This window comes from Ixodes scapularis, unplaced genomic scaffold (assembly GCF_016920785.2).
Source record: "Ixodes scapularis isolate PalLabHiFi unplaced genomic scaffold, ASM1692078v2 PGA_scaffold10__122_contigs__length_95168666, whole genome shotgun sequence".
NCBI lineage: Eukaryota > Metazoa > Arthropoda > Arachnida > Ixodida > Ixodidae > Ixodes > Ixodes scapularis.
Genome location: NW_024609836.1, coordinates 35071437 through 35095176, shown reverse-complemented (window position 1 = coordinate 35095176; position 23740 = coordinate 35071437). Strand labels below are relative to the sequence as shown.

Genomic DNA, 23740 nt, shown 5'->3' with positions numbered 1-23740 from the left:
CAAATGGCGAGACACGCAGTGATTACACACAACAAAAGGGATCACAGTAAAAATGAGTACACGTAGTCAACATGGACACGGCTAAACAAGTGCCACTTACAATCATGTAAGCGATGTTGACGCGTGCAGACACCGTTCTCTTGCATTATATCTTGGCTATACATGGAAAAATTAATGTAATTTCCAGCGAATGATATTATGGGGTCGGCCAATCCGCTCGTGATGCTCGTCACTCAGGATCGCGAGCTGATTCAAACCTGCAATATCATTTAATGAAAATGATATTGCAGGATATTGCAGTATAAACGCGGAAAAGGTGATAAAATAATATTGTTGTCTTGGAGTTTTCTTTGCGTGTAATCAGACATTTCTAAAGGTCTGATCATTCAGTAAACGAGTTAGATTGCTCATGTTTGAATTATTTGAAGTTCATTTAATGCATTTCTTCCATCCTGCGTCAACGTTTTAGGGCCGTGGGGTGACGAGCGTTTCATCTGTGAGATGAGTCGTGCGCGTCGTGTTCGTGTGGCCTACTCCAATGGCGCTTCAGTACGATTTCCTTGGGAACATAAACTTGAACGACGCAAGTGAGGATGAGGACACCCGACACCATATTAATTTCGAAACGGGGACTCGGCCTGCGACCCTACCAGTACGACCCCTTGGCTTCGTCTTCCTCCGAAGCCGAGGAAGAAATGCCGTACCTGCGGCGTGTCGGTACCGCGAATTGGTAAGCTTTCTATTTAGTTCTCAATCAACAAATCATACTTTTCTTCGTGTATAATGGTGCACGATTAGGGGGCGCGGCGTATCTTGCAACAGTAAGACGCTGCCGTTATACGAGGTTTTTCTTTGGCATGGTAGCCAAAGCTAGGGCGAGGTCAAATTGGCCGCCCTCACTTACTTTGAGTGCCGATCAGAGCTGTGCATGCGCATACAGGCACCCGTGCGCTCACACATTTTTTAGCTGCAATCGTCTTGGCACCGATCAAATCTGTGAAAGAAACTTCTATCACGGCGAGACATTCAGTGTTACTGAAGTAAGAGCTAATGCGCAGGCGAACGCAACATCGGTCCAAATTTGTGTCGTTATGTTTGTTTCCCTTTGGTTCCGCGTCTCCGAATTTTATTTAATATGACCGTCTAGTGTTTCGCGTGAATTCGGTGCTTCCTTATTTTCGATGTTCGCACATGCCACCAACGTTCTCTAAACAAGATTTATCCTAATAGGTGCTCCTGCAACGACGGCTGCAGGCCAATGCCGACGGATGGAGTCCGTTGGCTTTTTTGAGATTGAAGAAATGGGGCAGCTCTGCTGCGACCAGGGGGTACCCTGCGTCACAAAACATCCGTTGTTTGAGCTATACTGCTTAAACACGGATGTTCCCGACTTCACCTACACTCTAAGAAAAAAGGGAGCGCGACTTAGTCCCTCGGGGGACTAAATGCGCTGCCACCACCATTAGTCCCCTAGGGGAGCAACTGTAACGGGAGCAACTGTTGCGCCCCGTCAGTTAGTCCCTCGCACTAGCACCGTTGGGACTAACTGTTGCACCCTTTCAGTTACACCTCGAGGACCAACTGTTAGGCCCTTGCACTTGGTCCTTTGGGACCAACTGTTACACCGTTTCAATTGAACCTCGAAGACGAACTGTTAGACCCTTGCGCTTGGACCCCTGGGACTAACTGCTACACCGGTTCAAATGAACCCCGAGGACTAACTGTTAGGCCCTTGCACTTGGACCCCTGGGTCTAAACGTTGCGCCCTTGGATTTAGGCTTCTGGGACTAAAGGTTTATTTTTTTCATTTGGTCCCGTGCCACAAATCTCCCGAAACGAAATTGTGGAGTTCAGGTTAAAAGTAGCTTTATTGCCTCGTAGATACACATCGCATTCAAGGATGACTGAAGTCAAAGTTCCAGGGCGGTAGAATCCACGATAAGGCCAGATTCCGAAGAGCGCACTTGCGTCGACGATGGCTTGGACACTGGGACGTCTGCCCAAGGCGGTCGTGGTCCCAGCACCGCTTATTGGGGCTCCGGCAGCTTCTTTCCTGTTTGCGAGGAATTTGGATTATTAGTAACAGGGCAGCATTAATACCGAATCGCTTGACAAATATATGAGATATAAGTTATAACACACGCATAATAAATTAACAAATAGGCTGCATAAGTGATACAATGGTTCACATCCAACACGCAGTCTGTTGACAGCAGACCAGCGCAATATTAGATTTTAGTAGACCGTTCGCTGCGAATTACAGACCCAGCGCGTTCGTGCTCAAACTATGCTTCAAAGTGACGGCATGATCTCCCGCCATCAACGCGAAAGTCTAGTGTACAATCGAATAAATGTCTCCATTAATGCCGGTTCTCACACGCAGCGAAGCGCTGATGTAGCGCTGCTCACGTGTCATGAGCTACTTTTCGTCTGCCGTGAGCATGAGTTTTGTCGGTGCGATACAAAGCTTTTGACCGATCCCGTCAGCACGCGCTTAGCGCAAGGTCAGCGTTATGCCTGTAGCGCTCCGCTGCATGTGGACAGGCGTTTATGGTCAAGCGATCCTGCCAGGGTCTGCGAAACACACACACACACAAAAATAAGCCATCGGTAGAACTGGCGTTTCGCTCGATACGATAGAATATGAGGTCTCTGTGCCGCATAACAAAATCAGCAACCGGGGTGCCAAAAAGAATAGAGCATGGCGCGCGCTTTGCAAGCTAGAGAACGCGCTCAAAAGAAAACACTTTCTGAAGCCACAGTTAATAAATACACCATAAACAGAAGCACTTCGACATACCTTAATCGAGTTCCCTTGGCTTGCGACGTCAGAACAGATCAAGTGCAGTGCTTCAGTACCGCGAATCCAAACCCGATCCCGGCATGATCGGAGACGACACAAGCCGACCAGCCTCCGACGAAGGCTGTATTTCGACTTTCAACTTACTAAAAACAGGTTCTTTTCAAACAAAGACACTTCCCGTTTTCCCGACGGACCCCATCTGACCAACGCCCAACCCTCCGCGTGTACAAGGAGCAAAGAATGCGGGGTAGGGGATTGGGGGGAGGGGGCAGTGCGCGCAGAAGATAATCTCTTTTCCCACTCCCACTGCACACGACACAAGGACACCGAAGAGCTCCAAGGACGGGAGACGGTCGCCACTTTCAACACGCCGGTCGAGTGACCTCAAGCAGACACTTTTTTTTTTCTTTCTTTTCTCTTTCTCTCTTAAGCATTTTCAACTTTCTCAAGTGGCTTTTTTTTTTTTTTAGTTTGCATTTGTTTTGTATTAGTAGGGTGCTGCCAGGTGTGACGTTCCGGGCGTGGTTCGTTCTTCGTAGTTCATCTGGATTGTTTTGGAAACAGCGACGACGATGGCATGAAGGCGTCTGGATACTGCCCCTGAATGTGCTCTTTAAGTGGAACGTGCCGTGCATCAAGTGTGTCGTTGCGGATTTTAGTTCGACATTGGACTACCCAGAAAGGTTTGTCACACAGAGACGGAGGCGCGTTCCCACCGGCGATGCGATCTAGCCGCGCGATAACTTCCATCGCAAAAGCGACCATCGCGGGCAAAAAGCGACGCGATTGGAGAAGTCGCTTCTCGACTCAACTTTTTTGCGATGCGATCTAGTCGCGGAGCGGCTGAGCAAATCAACGGCGTTCGGAGCGAGAGTTTTCGACAAACGACTCGCCAACGAAGGCGTTGGACTCGCTTATCGCACACGCCGGTGTGACCATCTAATTTTTTTTGCGATGCGATCTAGTGGCATCGCGCGACTGCTTATATCGCCGGTGGGAATGCTCAGTTTTAGGGATTGAAATGACCATTTATTCTGACTGCGAGACTCCGGTGTTAAAAGCGTGGCTTCTACAAACTGTTAAGTTTCATTTTTAAAAGAAAAAAAGTGTTAGTATTTGGAGGTGTTGCGTTTGGATGAATGCACATTTTTTGCGCGAAGGCAAATTACGTAAATGGGACTTCTGGAATGTCAACAGATCGTTTTTGAGGAGATAGTTGGAAGAAGTCGAGTCAACACATTCGTTCACTCGCTTTCACACAACGCGTGAAGCTCTACCATGCAATGTCTTAACGTTCCTGGCACATTAAACAAATTCGCCAGTTTCGTCCGAGTTTCGTCAACACTTTCAGCCGTGCTGGGCTGAGTCTCGCCGATCCCCAAGACAAGCGAAATAGCATCCGTCCTCCTGGCGAACATTCCGTTTGCATTCGGGGACTAAATCATACAGATGCACCCTGTCTGAGGGGGACTAATGGATGCTTTTGCTCGCGCACGCCTATCGGTTGGTCCCAGTCGAGCGCAGTTAGTCCCCAGCTTTTGCGCACGGTACCTAGCTTGAGCCAGATGGTCCTTTCGAGGAGCAACTGGGAGTTCAGAGGACCAAATGCTGCCGTTAGTCCCTTGAGGTCAACTTTTTTCTTAGAGTGTACTTCAAGCTATCGTACTTCTGCCCTCGGGACGCAGGACGCAGAACTGCAGAAGAGATGTTTTTCACGTTTCCTTAATCGTTTTAGAACAAAAATGTTAGTACTTCATACGACAGTTTGCACAAACACAGAATATTGATTCTAGCGACACAGTTCGCACAATCACAGCATCCGTGCCGTACATTCTATAACATGAATAGCCGTATCCAAAATCAGATCTCAGTCACTTATAACCTTGATAGCAGCCACTCTGCTGAACAAAAAAAAGAAGAAAAAAAAAAAAAACAGCAGTGTGCATTCATACAAACTGTGCCTTACTTTTTTGTGTGTCAACTATTTTTTTTAGTTGTGAACTCGTTCCTCAGATTATTAAAGACAACACCCTTTATTTCACAGCTCCACCGAAAAAATGTATTTCTCAATTTCTTGTGATGACAATCACCTCTGTTAACATTCATAACATAACGCAATATCAATAGCATGATGAAATGACCGGAAAACAAATACATTGGTGAAGAAAAACAATCTATCAAACAAGCATCGAAGATAAGCTTGTTCAAGCAAACATTATTTAATACAATAGAATTTCTTTTTTTTTTTTTAACAAATTGTCAAGAGAAGTCAGGTTCCCCAAGCTACACAATAATGACGTAAACTTCGAGAGGTGAGATGCAATCTGCGAGAGGATTGCTCACAATGCACAAACAAGGTGTGCATGGTACGATATCTTACAAGCTCTGAAGCAAATACAGTGCAACCCACTTATAGTTGATAAGGAAAAAACCCCAAATTTCAATCGTTATAACCGATTATCGTTGAATCTGGACTAGAAACTGATTATTTCCAGTCTAGATTTTAACTGATCGTTATAAGCGGTACATCGTTAAATGTGGTATCTCTATCAGTGAACTGCACTAGTAGGTAAAGACCATGTTAGATAAACATCTTGGTTTTGGGAACATGTGTGTTTTTTTGTGTGTCCTTTCTTTCCATTCGCACTCGCAGAACCAAGAAAATAGTCTGGATTTTACCTTGAGGCTGTTCATTCAGCACAGCTGCATGCAATCTCAATTTATTAGAGAAAGTACCGGTACACCGCCTACCACCAGATCACGTGATGGGCGCACGGAGTACTGCGTCGTTGCAACAGTTTGGTGGTGCCCAGCTGCGCGGTAACAAGAATTTGTCAAGAATTCCCGTCCATTGATGGGAATCATGTAGGATTCCTGCCATAATGAAAAATATGGGCCCCTGAACTCTTGTACACACGCACATGAAGTTATCATGTGACTTAGAGAGGAGAGATTGTAACTACATCTACATGTGGCTGCAAATAAATAAATAAATAAATGACTACTGTAAACGGCTTAATTTTTGCGAATCCTCTTTAACTTAAAAAAAAAAATTGGTCCTGCGAACAATCTTGCAATTTCACCGCACCTTGGTAACAAGAACTTCAGTCGATATGTCCAATAAGCGATGTTACATCTAAAGAAAGCAGAATCCGGAGGGTAGCAATTGAAGGGAAGCTATAAGGTACCATTACTGATACACAATTTAATTTTTCTTTTGCTGCAGATAGAGAGATACGTTTTTATTCAATTTAAAGGATATGAGCAGGGGGCTTCAGTTTCGGCTCTCTCTGCACATATTGGGCGCAAGGACGACGCTTCGCGGTCATTGATATGCTGAAAGAAGGTACCCTGGCGCAGGTACGACAAATTTCCAGAAAGTGATTCGGGCAAGCATGAAAAAGATTTTGCTGTGCTGATGCAAGTGCAGTTGGCTAAAGAGGGAATTTGTCTAGAAGGTGGACATAGTCATTGACCTTTAGGTGGGCGGTATCTATACCAAAAAGAACATTTGTAAATCAATATGGTCTGCCCCTCGTTAAACTGGCACTACGGATAGGGCAATGACTGCTTCATGCAATACAACTAAGCAAGTGTGAGTGGTACTCGCGATACACTGCAATGCGAACGGAGCGCATGCACTTTGTTAGATGCTTAGCTACCTGTGTTAGATGGGGGATGCGAGAGTGCGGACCCTGGTTCGGAGTGTTAGACCCTCGTTCGGTACATACCAAACCTGGATGATGCTCTACAAGGTGAGCAGCACAGGTAAAAAACCACACACTCCACACTTCGCATTTCAATGTATCGCGATAGTAAGTACCATGATACCCAAGAATCTAGCTATTTTTGTTCAAACAACTGAAATGGTTGAATTCTGCTGAAAGGACAGGAAAGGTAGGAAAAGGCTGCAGTTATTTGCCAAGCCATGTTGAAATCCTACTATTTCTGTTCTTCAACAGTTGGATTGTAATCACTTTAGAGACTGTTCTCTTAACCAAAACCATGGCACATATGGCAAGCAACATTTTCATTTTCTCATTTAAAATGTAAAACATTTCAACTTGAAAACCTTCGGTGGAATTACGAGAGAACTGGCTACACGGTCCTTATAACAAAGCTGAAAGGATTATAGATACAATAGGGCCTAGCAGCATTGCAAAAGTAAGGGTCAATGGCTAATTAAGGTTGCCCTAAACAACTTAATTATACAAGGATCTCGCTGCTCAGTCGTGCAACCTTGCACAAGCACAGTGGTCTCACTTTACAGCGCAAGAAATAAAAGCGTAATGAAAGGTTGCAAGACTCGGGGGAATTTCAAACCAGCACTCCTAAAATAGACTCCGTTTCTGCCCTCATTCAGTGACATAGCAACATAGCGAATAGACGACGAAGGATTCCCTCAAGAAATCGCTGCAAGGATGTTATTTAATGTCTTTACAATAGCCATGCTAACGCTATAAACCATCTAGGCCTTTGACGAAGCGACTGGAGAACACATACCAAAAAAATGAACCAATCCTTTACCGCCAATGATATGAAGGAGTCGATATGGTTCTCAGTATTCGTGAGAATCATTGTCGGAAATACCTACGGACTACTCAAGGGCCACATAGTGCTGAAAACCCTATTCAGCGAGAGATAGTATCAGGCACTGTTGGAATTACTGCCACCGAACCCACTTGGAATTGCTCATTGCATTCACTTTCAGAAAAAAGGCCTGAAAGACTGAGGCCAACCCTCCAGTTTGTCGGTGCACTGTAAAATTTCGCCAATCTGCGAATTACGAATGACCCTGAATGACGCTTTGTGCTACCATTTCGTATGTGGGTTATGCAATGTCAGTAATACAAAAGTGATGCTTTCAAAAAAAAAATGTTCCAAAAACTACTGGAAAAAGCAGTAGCCATGCAAACTGCATTCTTAAGTGCCTAAGTTATCAATGGTTCAGACTTGTGAAGTGCTAAACTTCTCAAAGTAGGAAGTACAAACTCTGAGTAGCTGGTTGGCTCCAGTGTGACAAGGCGAACAAGCAAAAATCTTCAGCAAGTGCAACCAACAGAAAAAAACGAAGGTCTTGGCGAGGGTTGACTTCAACCAAAACATTGTCCACCTCTTTTGGGGGTAAATGTTGATTTATAAAAATATACCGCGAAATCACCGCCCCCCCCCCTCCCCAACCGTAGATATTATTATACAAGAACATGCACCCTCCCCCCTACGTCGCCACTGCGAACTGCAAGGCAAATTGAAAATTTAAAATTATGGAGCTCAACGAAAGCTTTTCTTCATTCAAACACCTTCCTTGAATTTTGTGACACTAAAATCAAGAGAGGTTTCAGAAGAAAAAATACCCAGAAAGATAACAAAATAAAACCCTTTTCTTAACAAAAAATATTAGGAGTGCCGCATGCATTGAAGGAACTGTCTGTTAAGAAACAAGGCATCTTGACTTTCCTAAAAGCAATTGAATTCGCTTCTCTAATTGTTTAGCAGTCAAAAAGAAGACCGAGCTCCATCTTTCTGAGGATTTCTGAGGACCTTGATTCCAGCGATTGTTTTCATTTGCCTTAGAACAGCTTTTTGTGACATTGGCAGGAGGTAGATGCTCACTAAACTTGACTTAGCTAAAGCAGTCGAAGTAGTTGAACTTGCTCATGTATATGGGATTTCTTCAAGCAAAAACGCTATCCTTTTGTCATACCTTCAGCTCTTGGACTCTTTCGTCCTACATAAACATAACATATGCTTAAACCAAGAAATCTCCAATCAATCTGATGTTGTGCAGAAAGTTACTGACCACACAGATTTTCTCAAGCCCGCTATATCCGACACAGTGCCGAGGCCAAAGGAGAGGCCTCCGCTGACATTGGAGGTTTCCTCGATTCCAAAGTCACGGAAAGCGGCTACAAAAAGAGGAGTATGGATACGTTCATGGCAAACGAAGCTCGACACCAGTTTGGCATTCGGCACACGCTCTCACACGTAGATTCTGGAGATATCTTGTCCATCGGGTTTTCAACTGATACTACCGCCGAGTTAAGGCCCGTTCACACTCTTGCGACCGTGTAAGACCGAGAGAGACCAGACCGGTTTTTAAGCCTCTTGCGATGCCTTAGGACCAGCTCCGCTGCAGCACATCCGGTCCTAAGACGTCACAAAAGGCTTAAAAACCGGTCTGGTCTCTTTCGGTCTTACTCGGTCGCATATATGTGAACGGTGCTTTAGCCTTCGGGCCAGCAAAGTCAAAGTTGCCCAACCTGGAGCAGTTCCAGCGGGCTTGAAAGAGCACACGAGAATGTTGATGGGATACAAAACCGAAATCTGAATTTTGGAAAAAAAAAAAGGCAGTGGGATCGTTCAACTGGAAGCTACAAACCCCAAGGCATCAACTCTATAAAAATACGTCAAACGAATTGCTGTATGTTTGGAGGGAAAAGGACGCAATTGAGCGAAGCTGACGTCACGTTGCCGCTCCCAGTAAACAAAACCGAGGCAGCCATCAAAATGTTCCCAACGGGCTTTCGCTTGATGAGAGGCTGGCTGCAACACTTCCCCACATGTCCATTCAGACAAATGGTGGCAACTTGTAGGCTCCAGCTTAAAACACCCTTGCCCCCATGCTTCATGGAAGCAGCACATTTCTGTCACTTTTCGAGTAGGACATCGAGGCATGACTCAAACACGATGAACTTCCGTTCCAGCACCAAAGATGGCTTTTCTGTCTCAGGCCTGTGACACAAAAACGAGCATCCTCTAAACAATTGACCTAGCCATGACGGTTTATCCAATAAATTCTTGAACAAGTGTATATACAGACCTAACAAAGCTGCTCTCCGGTGGATAGTAGCCGAGATCGGCTTCTTTCCTTGGCTGCTTGAGCGGGGACTTGAGGTCTTGTTGATCAACCCTGCAGGACGGGGAGTTAGTCCGCAGGATTCTCCCAGAAGACTCAGTCTCAACATTCACGGGTCTTTAACAGCAGCTTGAAACACAGCTGGGTACCTGGCAAACAGTGTGTGGCTTTCTTATCAAATGAACTCGTCTTGGAATGAGATGCCAAGTGTTGACTAAAACGAGTCAACACTTTAACAGATATCACGCGTCTGCAAGCTTCGAGTTTCGGATATTATCACACCACCTCATTTTCTGTACGGCTCCCCTAGTAGACTTTTGATAGCATTGCGCTCATACTGATGTCAGTATATTCAGTTTCAGTGTATGACTACACCTGCATTTCTTTTGATGCCTGTCGTCTATGTCGTAGCACAGCGTGTCTTCACACATGACGATGTTGAAAGCACCGGAGGCCTAACAGCAGTCGCCGTTTATTGGGTTGCTGTGGATAGTCAGGGAAAATCATAAAAGGTTTATGATCAAGTAACATGGAAGCTCTTGGAGAAACGAAAGCACAGCACAGATTCCAAACGTGACAACCGATCTCGCAATCTGGAGATGTGTCTGATGCTTGCCGTGCCTAGACGTAGAAAAGCACAGAAAGTTTATGATCGAAGCACATAGCACATAGCACATGATCGAAGCACATCGAAGCCGTGCTTTTGGAGCAAAAAAAGTACGGCGTGGATGACGAAGCTGGCGACAGGCAATCTGGGGATGCGTGCGAGGCATGAAGCTTGAGGGACCACTGCGGTGCATACCTGTGGGTGTTCGAGGGCTGGTTATCAACGTCAGAGGAGCGGAGATGCCGCGGCACAAAGAGTTGCGCTATCCAACACAGCTTTGATAAAGGTGGAAAAGCATAGAAGGTTTATGATCAAGGCACATGGGAGCTGCACGGCGCAGCACTGCACGACGCAGTACGAAGGATTCTGCCACCCAACTGAAAAATCTTATTTTACAGCTATGTCTCCCGACAAAAAACTTGTTAGGAACCAGATGGAACTAGTTAGATTTTAGGACTTCTAATGCACCAATTTCACCGCCAGTTTTGGTATGCCACGCCTGGCGAGATGCAATTGTCACGAGTTCCAGCGTATTTTAGAGCGCAGCTCTTAGGCGCGCGTTTCCGTTAAATTTTACGTTACGGCAAATCGAGTGAATTTGACGTCTCATGAATGAATGTGACGTCGTGTGAATGAACGTGACGTCACCTAACGTCACACGTAACGCCACTCAACCCGAAAAAAGTTTTCCGCTAAATTTAGCGAAACAATTTTACCCTCCTAACGTCACACTGGATGTCACGTGTGACGTCACATGAATGAATGTGACATCACGTAAAATTTAGCCGAAAATCTTTTTCCCTAAATTTAACGGAAACGTTTTCCCGCTAAATTTAGCGGGGAATTTGACCTAACGTGACCTCAACACCAATTCAGTTTCCCCGCTAAATTTAGCGGGAAAATGTTGTTAAATTTTCTGTTTATTTAGCTGGAAATTTAGCGGAAATTTCTCGCTAAATGGTAGGAAAGCATGAGAGGAGGACGGAAGGGTACGGAGGGGGAGCAGGGGCATACCCTCCCCTCCGTACCCTCCCCTCCCCCTCCTCCTCAAGAGCTGCGCTCAAATTTGGCATTACAGGAAGTTGTAAACGTCTTTCATTCTTTTGTTTCGTTTGTCTTTTCTTGTGTTGGTTATTGCTGGTCGCCGCAACCGCGCTTATCTGTTCGGAAGATCGCGAAGGGTCAATTGCTCACTCTTTTCGGATTATTTTTTTTTTCTGCTTATTCCGTCAATCCTTCTTGCGTTCGGAAGAGATGCGTATTGTGCATGTTTGTTTATACTTCCAGGAGCGAAGTGAGGTCTTTTTGTTAGAAATTATGTTTGGTAATTGTTCAGTGACCCTCGGAGTCTGTTGACTTATCGACTTTAGTTTGACTCGTACAGGCTTTTTGACGTGTTTCATATTTCTTGTAAAGGTTTGTATGCGAGGTGATCCCTCGTTGACCCCGGCCATGCGTCAAGGACCTCCGCTAACCGGTTCAATCCAAACGGCCAAGCTAAACTGAAGTTTTTTTTTTTTTTTTTTTTTTTTTTTTTTTTTTTTTTTTTTTGTAGCGAAAGGTTATATAGGGGTTCATCGAACAAAGGGAAGGCAGTGCGCGGCCAGTGGCCGTTACTCAGATCTGCTTCTTCTTGCTGCCTCCTGAGTCATTATTTTTGTCTGTTGGTGGGCTGCGGCTCCAGTTTACGCATTCATTGCGAGTATACCGTAGTGGCTTGTTTTTGCCTTTTTCTGGTATGTGTTTGCCGTGCGCGGCGTGTGCGTGGGAGCCTTCAAGATCATCTCACCGATCGACGTGGCCGGTCGTCATCTGGACGCCAACAACCCGACAAGCTTCGGTGGCTTCTCTGCGTCAGACAGATGAGACTAATTTTTTCTGGTTTTTCTTCGCGCCGCTGAACTCTGTTTCCCGGGTGCGGTTTTCTCGAGTTTTCGGACGTTGTACTAATTGCCATTTATAGTCGGTGACAGGTCCAGAACGAAGTGGAAGCTCCTCCCACTACTTTCCACTTCAGCAGAGCGAACGTTGAAGAGAGGAGGTCACCTCCTCTCCAGCGTTCGCTCTGCTAAAGGGGAATGAGGGGGGGGGGGGAGCTTCCGCTTCGTTCTTGACCTGTCACCGACTATAGTATTGCTTTTTTTTATTCTAGTTTGTTTCTTCACGGCGTTGACGCCTGAAGTTTGGTTTTTGAGAGTGTTGTGTCCGCACGCGTCTTGTAGCATCACGTTTCGGGTATGTTTCGAGGTGTGTTTCGTTCTTGGTGTGCGCGGCTACAATTTTCCGTTTCAATTAAACTTTTGCTTTTGTTAACCTTTACGTGTCACCCCTTCTCTGTTTCTCTCCGCCGGGCGTGGACCTGTCGCTTCCTAACGGTGCGAACCTAAATGTTCTATTCTTGTAACGTAATATTTAGTTAAGATCGGAGATGTGGGTCGTTCTATTTATTTATTTTTTCTACCCCCCCCCCCTTCTCCCCTTCTTCCTGACAGCACTGCTGGAGCTTTAGTCTTTCTGCACGAGGGTTAACGCCGTTGTGAGCTTGCGCGTGTCGATCACCAGCCGTCTCGTTCACTACGGCTACTTGTGAACTACACCTGTGGCGGCGTCACACATGTCCCAACCGATTGGTCAGATCAGTTTATCGGAACCTGATGGGTGTACAATTAGAATTCATTGATATTCATTAGGAACCGGTTGAGTTTCAAACTGGAAAAAATGCTACCACTTAGAACAAATTTGGACAAACCAAATTCCATTAGTTCCAGTTAATACCATTAAAATTCCAATTAGGTTTTCAATTAATTTTTTTTTTTTGACTCGGCGACCGACACAGCCTGTTGCCCAAAGGTGACAGAAGCGACGATGTCGCAAATGACGCGTATGATTGGTTAGAGTTGCGCCGTCTAACCAGTCAGGTCCGTCATCATCGTGATCGTCACTTCCGCTACCTTTAGGAAAAGGTAACAGCAAAGCTAAACATTGGGATTACAAAGCGATAAACTGGCGCAGTCAAAAGTGATTCCCCCCCTCCCCCCAAAAAAAACAACAAAAAAAAAAACGAGGAAACTGCAGCACAGCGCAGGGTCAGGACAGACGCTGAGCTCGCAAGGGATAATAATTGCACTGGTCCAGCCACTAATACACACGCACGCACACATGTCGATGCCAAACGCCAATTAACCTACCTGTACAAGCAGATGATACTGCTGCTTCGTATTCGGCCTCCCAACCCGCGTCGGCACCCTTGTCGAAAAAGGTTGGTGGCATCAAGCAGAGGTGTCTGACGCCCAAGAGAGAAGAACATACGATATCTCTACCGACAATCTAAAAATAGACGCGCTAAATATCTCATGCTTCAATTTAGTTCGCAAGATCTTAGGATATGAAACACGAGGTTCTTACTTACCGCTTTGCGACGCTTTTCGAGATGGGCGCTGAGCTGGTCCGTTTCTTTTTTTCTTGCAAAAAAAAACAAAACAAGGCAGAACTCCCCATTTTAGTCAAAGTTCTTTAAGCCGGCAAACCCAAGCTCTTCATTACCCTGGGCCTGCGCTCGTAGTCCTCATCACGAAAGTGACCGGCGCACAAGCGAGCAGCATGCGACGGGACCACGTTTGAAAAGACGGACGTGCGAGCCGGATCCACAGGGCACGAAGTCTTTCGTCGTTCGGAAACTTGTGGATCGGCATATTACTGCTGACCAAGTCATTACCACAGTTCTTAGTCATGCAGAAGCGCGGCAGCTTCTCGAAGTTAAAAAGCGCAGAATGGCTTTTAACTGTGCAGAAAATTCACAGAAACAACTCAGCGACATTCCTCAACGAGTCCATCCTGGCATCTCCTTGGCGTCCTTCGCAAAAAGGAAAAGGTGGCAAAGGCTTCGGAATCGCATTGAGGCCGTGGTAACTTAAACAGTTGAGCATACTTCCAAAGCGCGGCGCTGTTCCGATGTGTAGTGCGGCTACGTAACGGTTCCTGCGACTTCATAACTACGTAGCAAGATTCCCAACGTTGCCAGATTACCTCCCAACTAAGCTTCGCAGGGAACCACCAGATGCACATTGAAATATAGTTTAATTTGCTTTGAGCTTAGTTTTCTTGTGCTTTTCAACGAAAGACTGATACTTTCGAGTTTATGGAGCAACATGCAACACATTTAAGCTAGAAAATGAGCACTGGAATTTCCTTTCCGTACCCCTCTAAGGTGACGGGTATAAGTCAACGAGCTTGAATCTTACCTTAGAGCGGTAAACCGGAACCCACTGCCTGCAGCGGAAATGGCACCCCCCGGTTGCCGCCATCTTGCCTGTTTGCCACATTAGTGCTCACGTGACGTTAAGATGGCTGCGCCCAAACGTGGGCCAGATCAGATTTGCCAGATCGCGGTTAGCAGTTAGGCACTCTGGGGCTGCGTTCGAATCTTACTCAAATGGCGCCGAGTTATTCCGGCGAATCAAGTCATGTGACAAGACAGATGCAGCAACGCTGGGCGCGGGTCGGTTTCCGAACGCAACGGGTAGGGGAACTTCACCCAGGAGTGAGATAGAAGCTGCATTCGATTTACCTGCACCTCCTGCACCGGTGCAGAAAAGTGTGGGGCGGTGTACTTCCGGTCGCATCTCAATATATATACCGGAAGTAGACTGCCCTACACTTTTCTGCACCGGCGCAGGAGGTGCAAATAAATCGAACGCAGCTTCTATCAGACTCCTCGGTGAAGTTCTCGTACCCGTGGCGTTCGAAAACATACCCGCGTGCAGCGTTGCTGCATCTATCTTGTCACGTGACTTGATCGGCCGGAATAACTCGGCGCCATTCGATTAAGATTCGAACGCAGCCCCAGAGTGCCCATCTGCTGACCGCGATCTGGCCAATCTGATCTGGCCCACCTCTGGGCGCAACCATCTTAACGTCACGTGATCACTAATGTGGCAAACAGGCAAGATGGCGGCCACCGGAGGGGTGCCATTTTTGACCGCTGGTTTCCCGCTCTAAGTCCACTCAAGCTCGTTGGTATAAGTACGCATGCTTGAATAAGTATGACTCGCCCCCAACGGTCGCCCGCGGACTAAATACGCTAGACTAAGTATAAGCCTCCTCCAACTATCTCCCGCGGACTAAGCATGCTGGACTAAGTACGCCTTCTGCGGAGTGCCCTAGGTATGTTGGACAAAGTATAACATCATCTCCGACGGTTGCCTGCAGACTTACTATGCTGAACCAAGTATTCTGGACTAAAAATCACTCGCCGAGGGCAGTCGCGTGCTACCGCAGACGATTGTCGGCTCCAAGTGGTACGCCGGACGAGGAACGCCAGCGTCCGGCGTTTCGCTTTCGCGCTGGAACGCGTTCGACGAGGGCAGTGGAGAGAAAGGGAGCAAGTCTTAACGAGAGCTCGGCATTCTGACGCCTCCCGCGCTCTCTCGTTTCCTCCTCTCCCTCTCTTTCTCGGCGCATACCATCGCCTAAATATCACTCTAAATATCATGAAGAAAAGCGAGCCGAAAAAAAAATCTGATCTTTTGCAGTTTAACGCCATTCAGAGCTTCCAATACAATCTCACTCACTCAGCAAGTTGTGCAATTGAACCGCCGCAATAAATGGAGCCTCTTCGCATACGCGAGGAAATGTTCAGAGACGCAGCGAATGAAGTGTTCGACCGGTTGGAAGGCTGCAATTGGATTTGTTTCGTGGATCACCAAGATGGGAGCGTTCGTGTCACAGGCGATCCTCCTTGCTTCGTTCGTGGTGAGCATATATATGTATTTTTTGACCATCAAGTGAACATTTAATGCAGTCACTTGTAAGGTGCATCCAAACCCTCCCTTCCAACCCCCCCCCCCCCCCCCTTTTTCCAGGAAAAAAAGAACTATTGTTCTACCGTAACTTTTAGAGGGTGCTTCATCTAACTTGTGCCACGTCCTCAAAAGGCTAGTGCACGCAACGCATCTAGAATCAACGCAGTATTGTTCCAGTCCCGTTGAGAGAGTCATTTCGCCGAACAGGTTAATCAACAAAAAATATTTAGCCAACTTTCTAAATACTGACTTCTACAAAAACTCTCCAATTCAAAAGTTGTAGAGCGTGTTAAAGGCCGAAAAGCGGTCAAAAAGGAGGAAACTCTTCCTCAATTCTTCCTTTACATTCGAAAAAGATGGAGACCTTCTTCCTTTAAGAGGGAACTGAAGAACTAAAAAAAATAGAGGACACATTTTTTCGTCCGTCCCAAAAGTGGGTTTTATTCTTTCAACTTATTCCTTTTCTGCGGGGAGTGGCTAAAAAGCCCCGCTCCAGTGATGAGATGTGGAGAGAAGTCTGCGAGAGGGGAATGGAGTAAAGGAAACTGGGAACCAGTTTTCGTCCAGGCAGAACAGGATTCTGTAGGTGGGGCATTAAAGGAACCCTCCAACGATATTTAACCTTTGCGCTTTTCATCTAACAACTTCATTATTGATTCAAGCTACTCAGGAAACAACTTGTAACCACGAAATATTAGCGTATCATTTTTTTTTAATTTGATCACGCAAAAACTGCTCTATGTTCGGTGGCGCCACAGTGTGTTCAGAACGCGCAGCCGGGGATGACATCGGTTTATCTTCTTTTTTTTTTTTTTTTTATTGGCAGTGGTGGCAAGAACCGTCAGAATATTCTTGTGCAGGCGAAGTAACGCGTATCGCTGTGTAACTCATCGCCAATTCTTTCAAGAACGCGTTTTTATCGAGCTAAAAAATGAAGAATACAAAAAAAAAGTTTTAAATCTGCAAAAACAGGGTAAAAAAACAAAAACGAAACGACACGCCCGCCTCTTAGCGGCGGAACCTGCCATACCAACCGTTGCAAAGGCGCATTGAATGCGTCATTCCGAAATTTTAATTTCTTTGGTTCGGTACACGTAGCAGAGCGCGTTGAAAACTACATAATACACAGAAAGAATAAAACACATGAAAGACGAACAAAGAGCTTCTTTTTCCTTTTCCCCTTTATTCACGGGTTAATTTCCTGTTTTCTTCCATTTCCTCTTATACAGGAATTAATTTCCATAAATGTCCTATCGTTTTAATTTGGTATTGTACAATTTTTGAGCAATTTAGCTTTATTTTAAATTTGAGCATTTTCGTTTTCTTTATTTTCGTTTAATTTTTCGTTCTCTTTCTTTCAATTCTTTAAAGTTCACAGTCGTAGTGTCATGGGCATTTCATAAATGTTCGTTGCTCATTGAAAGAATTGTGTGTGTCTGTGTTCGTCCTTCATGTGTTTTATTTTTTCTGTGTATTCTTTTCTTTCGTTCGGGTTTGGAGATTTCGGTCCATTTCCATCTCAGCTCCCGTGAGTCAAAAGAACGGTTCAAACCGGTTCTAACCGCTAAAGTAATATTCTTTTTTCTTTTGCGTTGTTTCGACAATAGGCACTACTTCCTTTATGAAATAAGTGGCTATATAAATATTTATTGTTTGTGCAATAATCTTTTACTTTTAGGTAACAAACAACACTTCACCTAGATGCAGCAATCTTAGAGAAAAAAAACCAGGATAATAATAAAAACGTTGGCTTTATGTAACTCAACTTTCATTTGTTTACGTCTGTGAAACGTTTTATATGAAACGAAACGAAAAAAGCTCTGAAAAAGTGAGGTGACCACCTAAAGTGCCGGTAATGGCTACAAGTTATTTAGCAACACAGTCTTTAATGTTTCATAAGCGTTGCACTATTGACGCAAAGTATTTATTGTGCTGTACAGCATAAAAAAATGTTCACTCTGTCACCATATGCTGTGTTTAACTTTAACTCGAATAACTTTTTGTTTGTGTAGAAAGTGGGTGGGGGGATGGAGGGGGGGGGGGGGGTATGAGATTTATTCGGGTGCCGCCTCCACGATGTATTTGTGAGGCTCGGCGCATATTATATACAGGTATACGAAACAATGATGGTATTTTGGATACTTAGAAAAGATTTCTTAATTATATTTTTAATTTTTGTTTTTGTGGGTTGAGACAAAGCCTACGCTACGAGCTAATAGACCCAATCAGAGTCCAAAGCGCGAGTCACAAGGCCTTTTCTGCTTATGATTGGTTCAGCGACGATAGAACTCGTGCACAAATATAACGAACACCACGATGGCTCACTCTTGACGCCGTCTGATCGGGGCCATCAGCTGGTTGAGTCGGCTGCGACTGAACCTAAAGTGAAACGAAGTATAGCATTACAGGTTAGACGAATTTAAAGAACTTGCGTAAAGGCAATGTTTTTAGAGCGCAGCTCTTAGGCGCCAATTTCCGGCTTGAGCGGCGTCGGCGTAACCGTGAGGTCACCTGACCCCGCTCCCCCCAAAGTCACGTGACACCCCCCCCCCCCCCGAGAACACGTGACCCTCAGCACCCTTCCCTCCTCCTCCTCAAGAGCTGCGCTCTAATTTGGCGTTACAGGGAGTTGTAAACGGCTTTCATTTTTTATTCCATATTTATTGATTGATTTTTGCGTTGTTGTCTTGACGCGAAACCAAAAACGCGGGACAAAAAAAAAAGGCCATAAGCCCTGCCCCCCTTCCCTCCCCCCCCCCCCCCCCCCAAAAAAAAAAGACGTTAAAAGGAGTGACGCCGACATTTCCATCACGTCGCCATTATTGCGGCAGAGTGTTCCTCGTTGAATGCGCCAACGACGTATTGCCGGAATGGTGAAGGCGTGACTGAAAGGAATACGTCAGTCTTATTCTCGGCGTCTTAGTGGGCGAGGCTTGCGCCGCTCTTTTTGAAAACTGATCGATGAAATTCTAAAAGACCGTTGCCTTTTCACAACGTTCTCTAAATTGGTCTGCCTCTAATAATAACTGCTGTCAGTAATGAAATTCCTGTATGACCAATAAAACCAATAACTAAAATGTTAATTAGCATATTCTTGTTGGTTAACCATCTCACCATTACAGTCATTCGCTCAACTAATGTCCCTTGAGTCTGATAAATACACTGGGAAAAAGACACCCGCGTAACTGCCACCCTTTCATTTTAAGTTGTGAAAATTAAAATTTCTTACACAGCCAGTGCTGCGAAGAGTTCTGTTTCACCAAGAAAGTGAGCATTTTATACATGGGGGAAATAAAGTTTTCTTGCGTGATGAAGCATCGTGAGAAACGGGGCGGGTGCGTGGCACCCCGACAACTCGCTTTCTGGCCATGTGCGCTGCGAGACTTCGATTTTAGAGAGTAAAAAAAATTGTCTCTTAAGAAAAAAAAAAAAAACGAGTCTCGGTATGTTTTGCTTTAGTGAATGACTTAAACCTTGGCTTGCGATATAGCTTTGCGGTGAGTACTTCTAGTATACGCAATCGTACAACATCGCATATATTTGTTTCTTCACAAGTGCTACTAATTTTCATCGCAGGATGTCACAAGACGGATTTGAATACAAGAAACAAAAATTGCAACAGTTTCTTTAAAAAACAAACTAAGCAAATTAGAAATATGTAAAGTACTGAAGTGCATTTGAAAAACAAAAAAAACAACCTCATGTACACATCGGAAGCTATACACACTATGAGAAAACACCATGTCAGAAAGCAAAATAAAATAATGGAAAACAGATAATCTGAAAAACAATATATCTATGGTTGAAATAACCACGAGAATCAAATGATCATATTCATACTTCATACGCTAGAAAAGCAAATCAGAGTAGTAACTGAATGGCGCAAAACCACATAGTGTATGCACGACACCAAATATTCTTGCAAGATATTCACTTGAAACAAAACAATATCAATAAAATGAAAGTATAGCAGAGCACGCGCAGCCAGACACAAAGAAAATATGCTGCAACAGTGATTATTGATTACAAGGAACGTCAAGGCAATCTGAACAATAAACAAAACGCTGATTTAATGCTTATGCAAATGCAGAGCTTGGAATGTCAAACGGCCATCTGTTTCAAACTTTCCCAGTTTAAAAAAAGACAGCGGAATTCTAGAGCAGATTGGGGATCACCGATATTCTGAGAGTGATAAACTATGATAGCTTCTATTTCTCGCGAATTGTAATTAATGCAAAGGTACAAGCGAGCTGAACAAGAATAACTTTCAAAATCCCTGGAGGAGCGGAACAAAGGGGACAAACACAAATCTCCAAACACAGCTAGGTGACTGGTGCGCGACCGAAAAAATTCGCCTGGTCCTGGTATCGAGTCCGGGATTTCTCAATTTCCATTGGAGTGATCATACCAACTGAGCTAACCAGAAGTTAGACGCCAGTAGAGCAGAGGAGTTTTTAGAGCTGCCAGCAGTCCAAGACGAATGAGGGTGAATGCCTGCATTTTAAGGCTACAATGATAATGCGATTAATGCAAAGGTGCAAGCGAGTTGGACAAGAATAGCGAAAATAATCCCTACAGAAGGGGAACAAGAGGGACTAAAGACAAACACATATCTCCTAACAAAGCTAGGTGACTCGTGGGCATCTGTAAAGATCCGCACGGTCCTGGTATCGAACCAGTGACGTGTCCATTTCCAGTGGAGCGCTCTACCAATTGAGCTAACCAAGAGTTTGACGAGAGTGAAGCAGAGTCCAACACCCATGAGGGTGGATGCCTGCGTTTTAAGATTAACATGATAATGCAATTAATGAAAAGGTGCAAGCGAGCTGGACAATAATAACGATAATAATCTCTGGAGAAGGGGAACAAGAGGGACAGAAGACAAACATATATCTCCAAACACAGCTAGGTGACTTGTACACGAGTGGAAAAATCTGCCTGGTTCAGGTATTGAACCAGGGACCGACGATCGCTACCACCGTTAATTCCGAAAAACAAACACTTCCCGTCCGTCTGTTCCGACTGTTCGTCCGTCTGCGTGGAACTCCTCTCTTCCTTTGTCATGGTTTCAGTGACTATTCGGAATGCAAGTCGTCTGTTTCCTGCGCAGGAGTTGGAATTTCGTCAGGGTGAAACCGAGCTCTGATTGGCTTTGATTGAAGGGATAGTGGGTAGACCTCTATGCTAGGTGCCTTAAGGTCTAGCGACTATTTTTTTTTCCAATCAGCCAATAAGAGCTCGGCATTCTTATATCATAGAAATCCCTGTGCAAGAGGCAGACGAACTTGTGCTTCGAATAGCCTTTGCGACTACCAACTATCCTTTATATCGGAGCTCGGCACATTGACGTCTGCATGCGCTCTTATCTCCTACTGTTAGCTAACAGTAGGAGATAAGAGTACGTTGATCAGCATATTTAGAAAGTGATTGACATTTCACCACCAGATAAACACTTCTAGATTTTCCCAGACACCTTAATATTTTCTTATTCCGGGATTTTTTTTTTTTCATATAGATTTGATAAGAACATAATTTTGTAATCATTATTTTTACCTCATCACAAAAAAAATTATAAAGTTTAATAAATTAGGTTTCCTTTGTGAAAGTTTAGAGTGATCAAACTCGAGTAATTGCAGACGAAATTGTTGGTTGACGCTAAGTTCGTTCGAAAAACTGTTAATAATTATTCTGGGATGGTTCGAGAAATACCTGGCAGCACATTTGAACTGGTGGGTACTTACTTTTCTTGCTTTGCAAGGTTGGTATGGCCACGAGATTCATTCCCGTCATATCCAGTAACTACATAATACACTGATACACCGGAAGCGCAGCAAACCAGTATTGAGTTTCTTTCCTGTTCCTCAAAGTAAAGGTGTTCCACCAATATTTTAAGAAAATGCGCGTTCACTCGCTTGTTCAGGTTTGTTGTATTTCTTTACGTATACCTGCGACGTAGCTAACCTGTGTCTTTTTTATTTTCTTTTTTTTCAGTGGGTGGTTGGAGCAGGTGCGTTTGGCGTTTTCTTTATTTAGAGATATTTTGTTTAATACATAATAATACGTATCTTAAGCTGTCTATATTGTTACTGTGTGTGTGGGTATAAACATATTCCCGAAGCGCTAAAATAAGACGATCGTTCATATAGTTTTTGCGACAATGCAAAGCAACTTATTTAATGAGAGGTTTCGACTCGCAAAAACGGTCGGTGGCGGCAGGCTGACGATATGTCGAGAGTCAATCCAACTAAGCCTACGCAAAAGCATAGCCTAGACATTCACATAATGTGTTTTCTTATGAAGTGTGTCGCATGACACGAGACATTCTGCCTCGGACAGGACGAGGTACTTAATCGCGCATACAAGGGACACACAAGCTGCCTCAAACCTCACACCTGTAGCTTGGAGTGCAGTCCCAGCTTAAAGGCCGACGACCAGTTCGCGCTTTCCACTTTTCTTCTCGCTTCCTCCTCTCCCCCTTCTACCCTGTCCACCGTTGCCTGTTTCCTCCTCCTCCATGGTGAGGCGGATCTTCTGCCTTGCAGAATCTCGAGTCTGGTCGTCGGCCTTAAAGGGTGAAGAGTATATCTCAAGCACCTGCAGTGTGCACTATTAAGAGCCTAGCTGCTTGCACTTTCGCACACCTCCTCTCTTTCTGCACCGAGCAAAGACGTGAGGCTGCAAATCGTACTACCCGGGTTCCGTATTGGAGTTTCCTCGCGGAGTAAATCCACGGGACAAATTCGGGGCTTCTGATTAGCCTCTCTTTGAGCACGTCACAAACGAGCGCCTTTTGGCGACAAGACACATGCGGCGGGATTCTTTTCTGATTCGACACGTTATCCTGGTGTACCCGGTAGAGAGACAGTTTTTGGGAGACGGAGGCTTGGGTAGACGTCTGCCAGTGTTCCATTCATATACGGACGCCACCGCTGAGATTTTCTTACAGCCGTACCAGAACCGGCCTCTTCACGTGTGCTTCAACGCGAGATTTTTGTCGCGGGCCGACTATTTTTACGCGCACGTGGTGTTGTTCTTGCCGCCGAGATTGTTGTTTAATGCCAATACTGCCAGCCGTCGTGTCGCAGCTGTCCTGGGTAGTTGTCATGGTAAGTCATGTCCACGTCACATTTGTGAATTTGACTATACTTTGTTTCACCTTGAAAGCCGACAAACAGCCAGAAAGGAAAAAAACTCTCCCTTAATTCCTCCATTCCATTCAAGAAAGATGGTGATCCTCCATTTTTTTGCGGGGAGTAGCTCAAACACTCTCTCCCATGGGGTGAGTAGGAGAGAAGAACGCGAGAGAAAATGGAGAAAAGGAAACTGGGAACGTGTTTTCTTCCCAGAAGAATGCGATTCTGTAGGTCGGCCCTTTAAAGCCTACAAAAACATTTTCCGGAAGGTGGGGAAATCCCCCTCACCACCTTTCCCATTCCCTCCTCTCTCACTGCTCTCTTGCTAGAGGGGGACTTCTTTTGATTGGGCTGGATGAGCTGGAATCTGATCCTGGCTTATCAAGCCCCAGGATGGAGCAACGAAAGGTTTCTCTGACCGTCAAGATAGCAGATAGAGAGACGGAAAGGAGGAAAGTTGAAAGGATTGCCCTATCCTGCGGAAAGTCATTTTGTAGGTCACGCTTTAGTTGACGCTACGAGCTGATGGGACCAATCAGA

The 23740-nt window shown here is 45.1% G+C and overlaps 1 protein-coding gene across 1 annotated transcript in view; it reads left to right on the top strand.

Moving 5' to 3' along the window:
• Positions 1 to 593: 593 nt before the first annotated feature.
• Positions 594 to 23740, top strand: part of LOC120843154 — a 50501-nt gene continuing 27354 nt past the window's right edge. Inside the window, exons 1-3 of the mRNA XM_042288528.1 lie at positions 594 to 730; positions 15798 to 16017; positions 22059 to 22074. Of these exons, the coding sequence (XP_042144462.1) occupies positions 594 to 730; positions 15798 to 16017; positions 22059 to 22074 (373 nt within the window). The remainder of the gene's footprint in view (positions 731 to 15797; positions 16018 to 22058; positions 22075 to 23740) is intronic.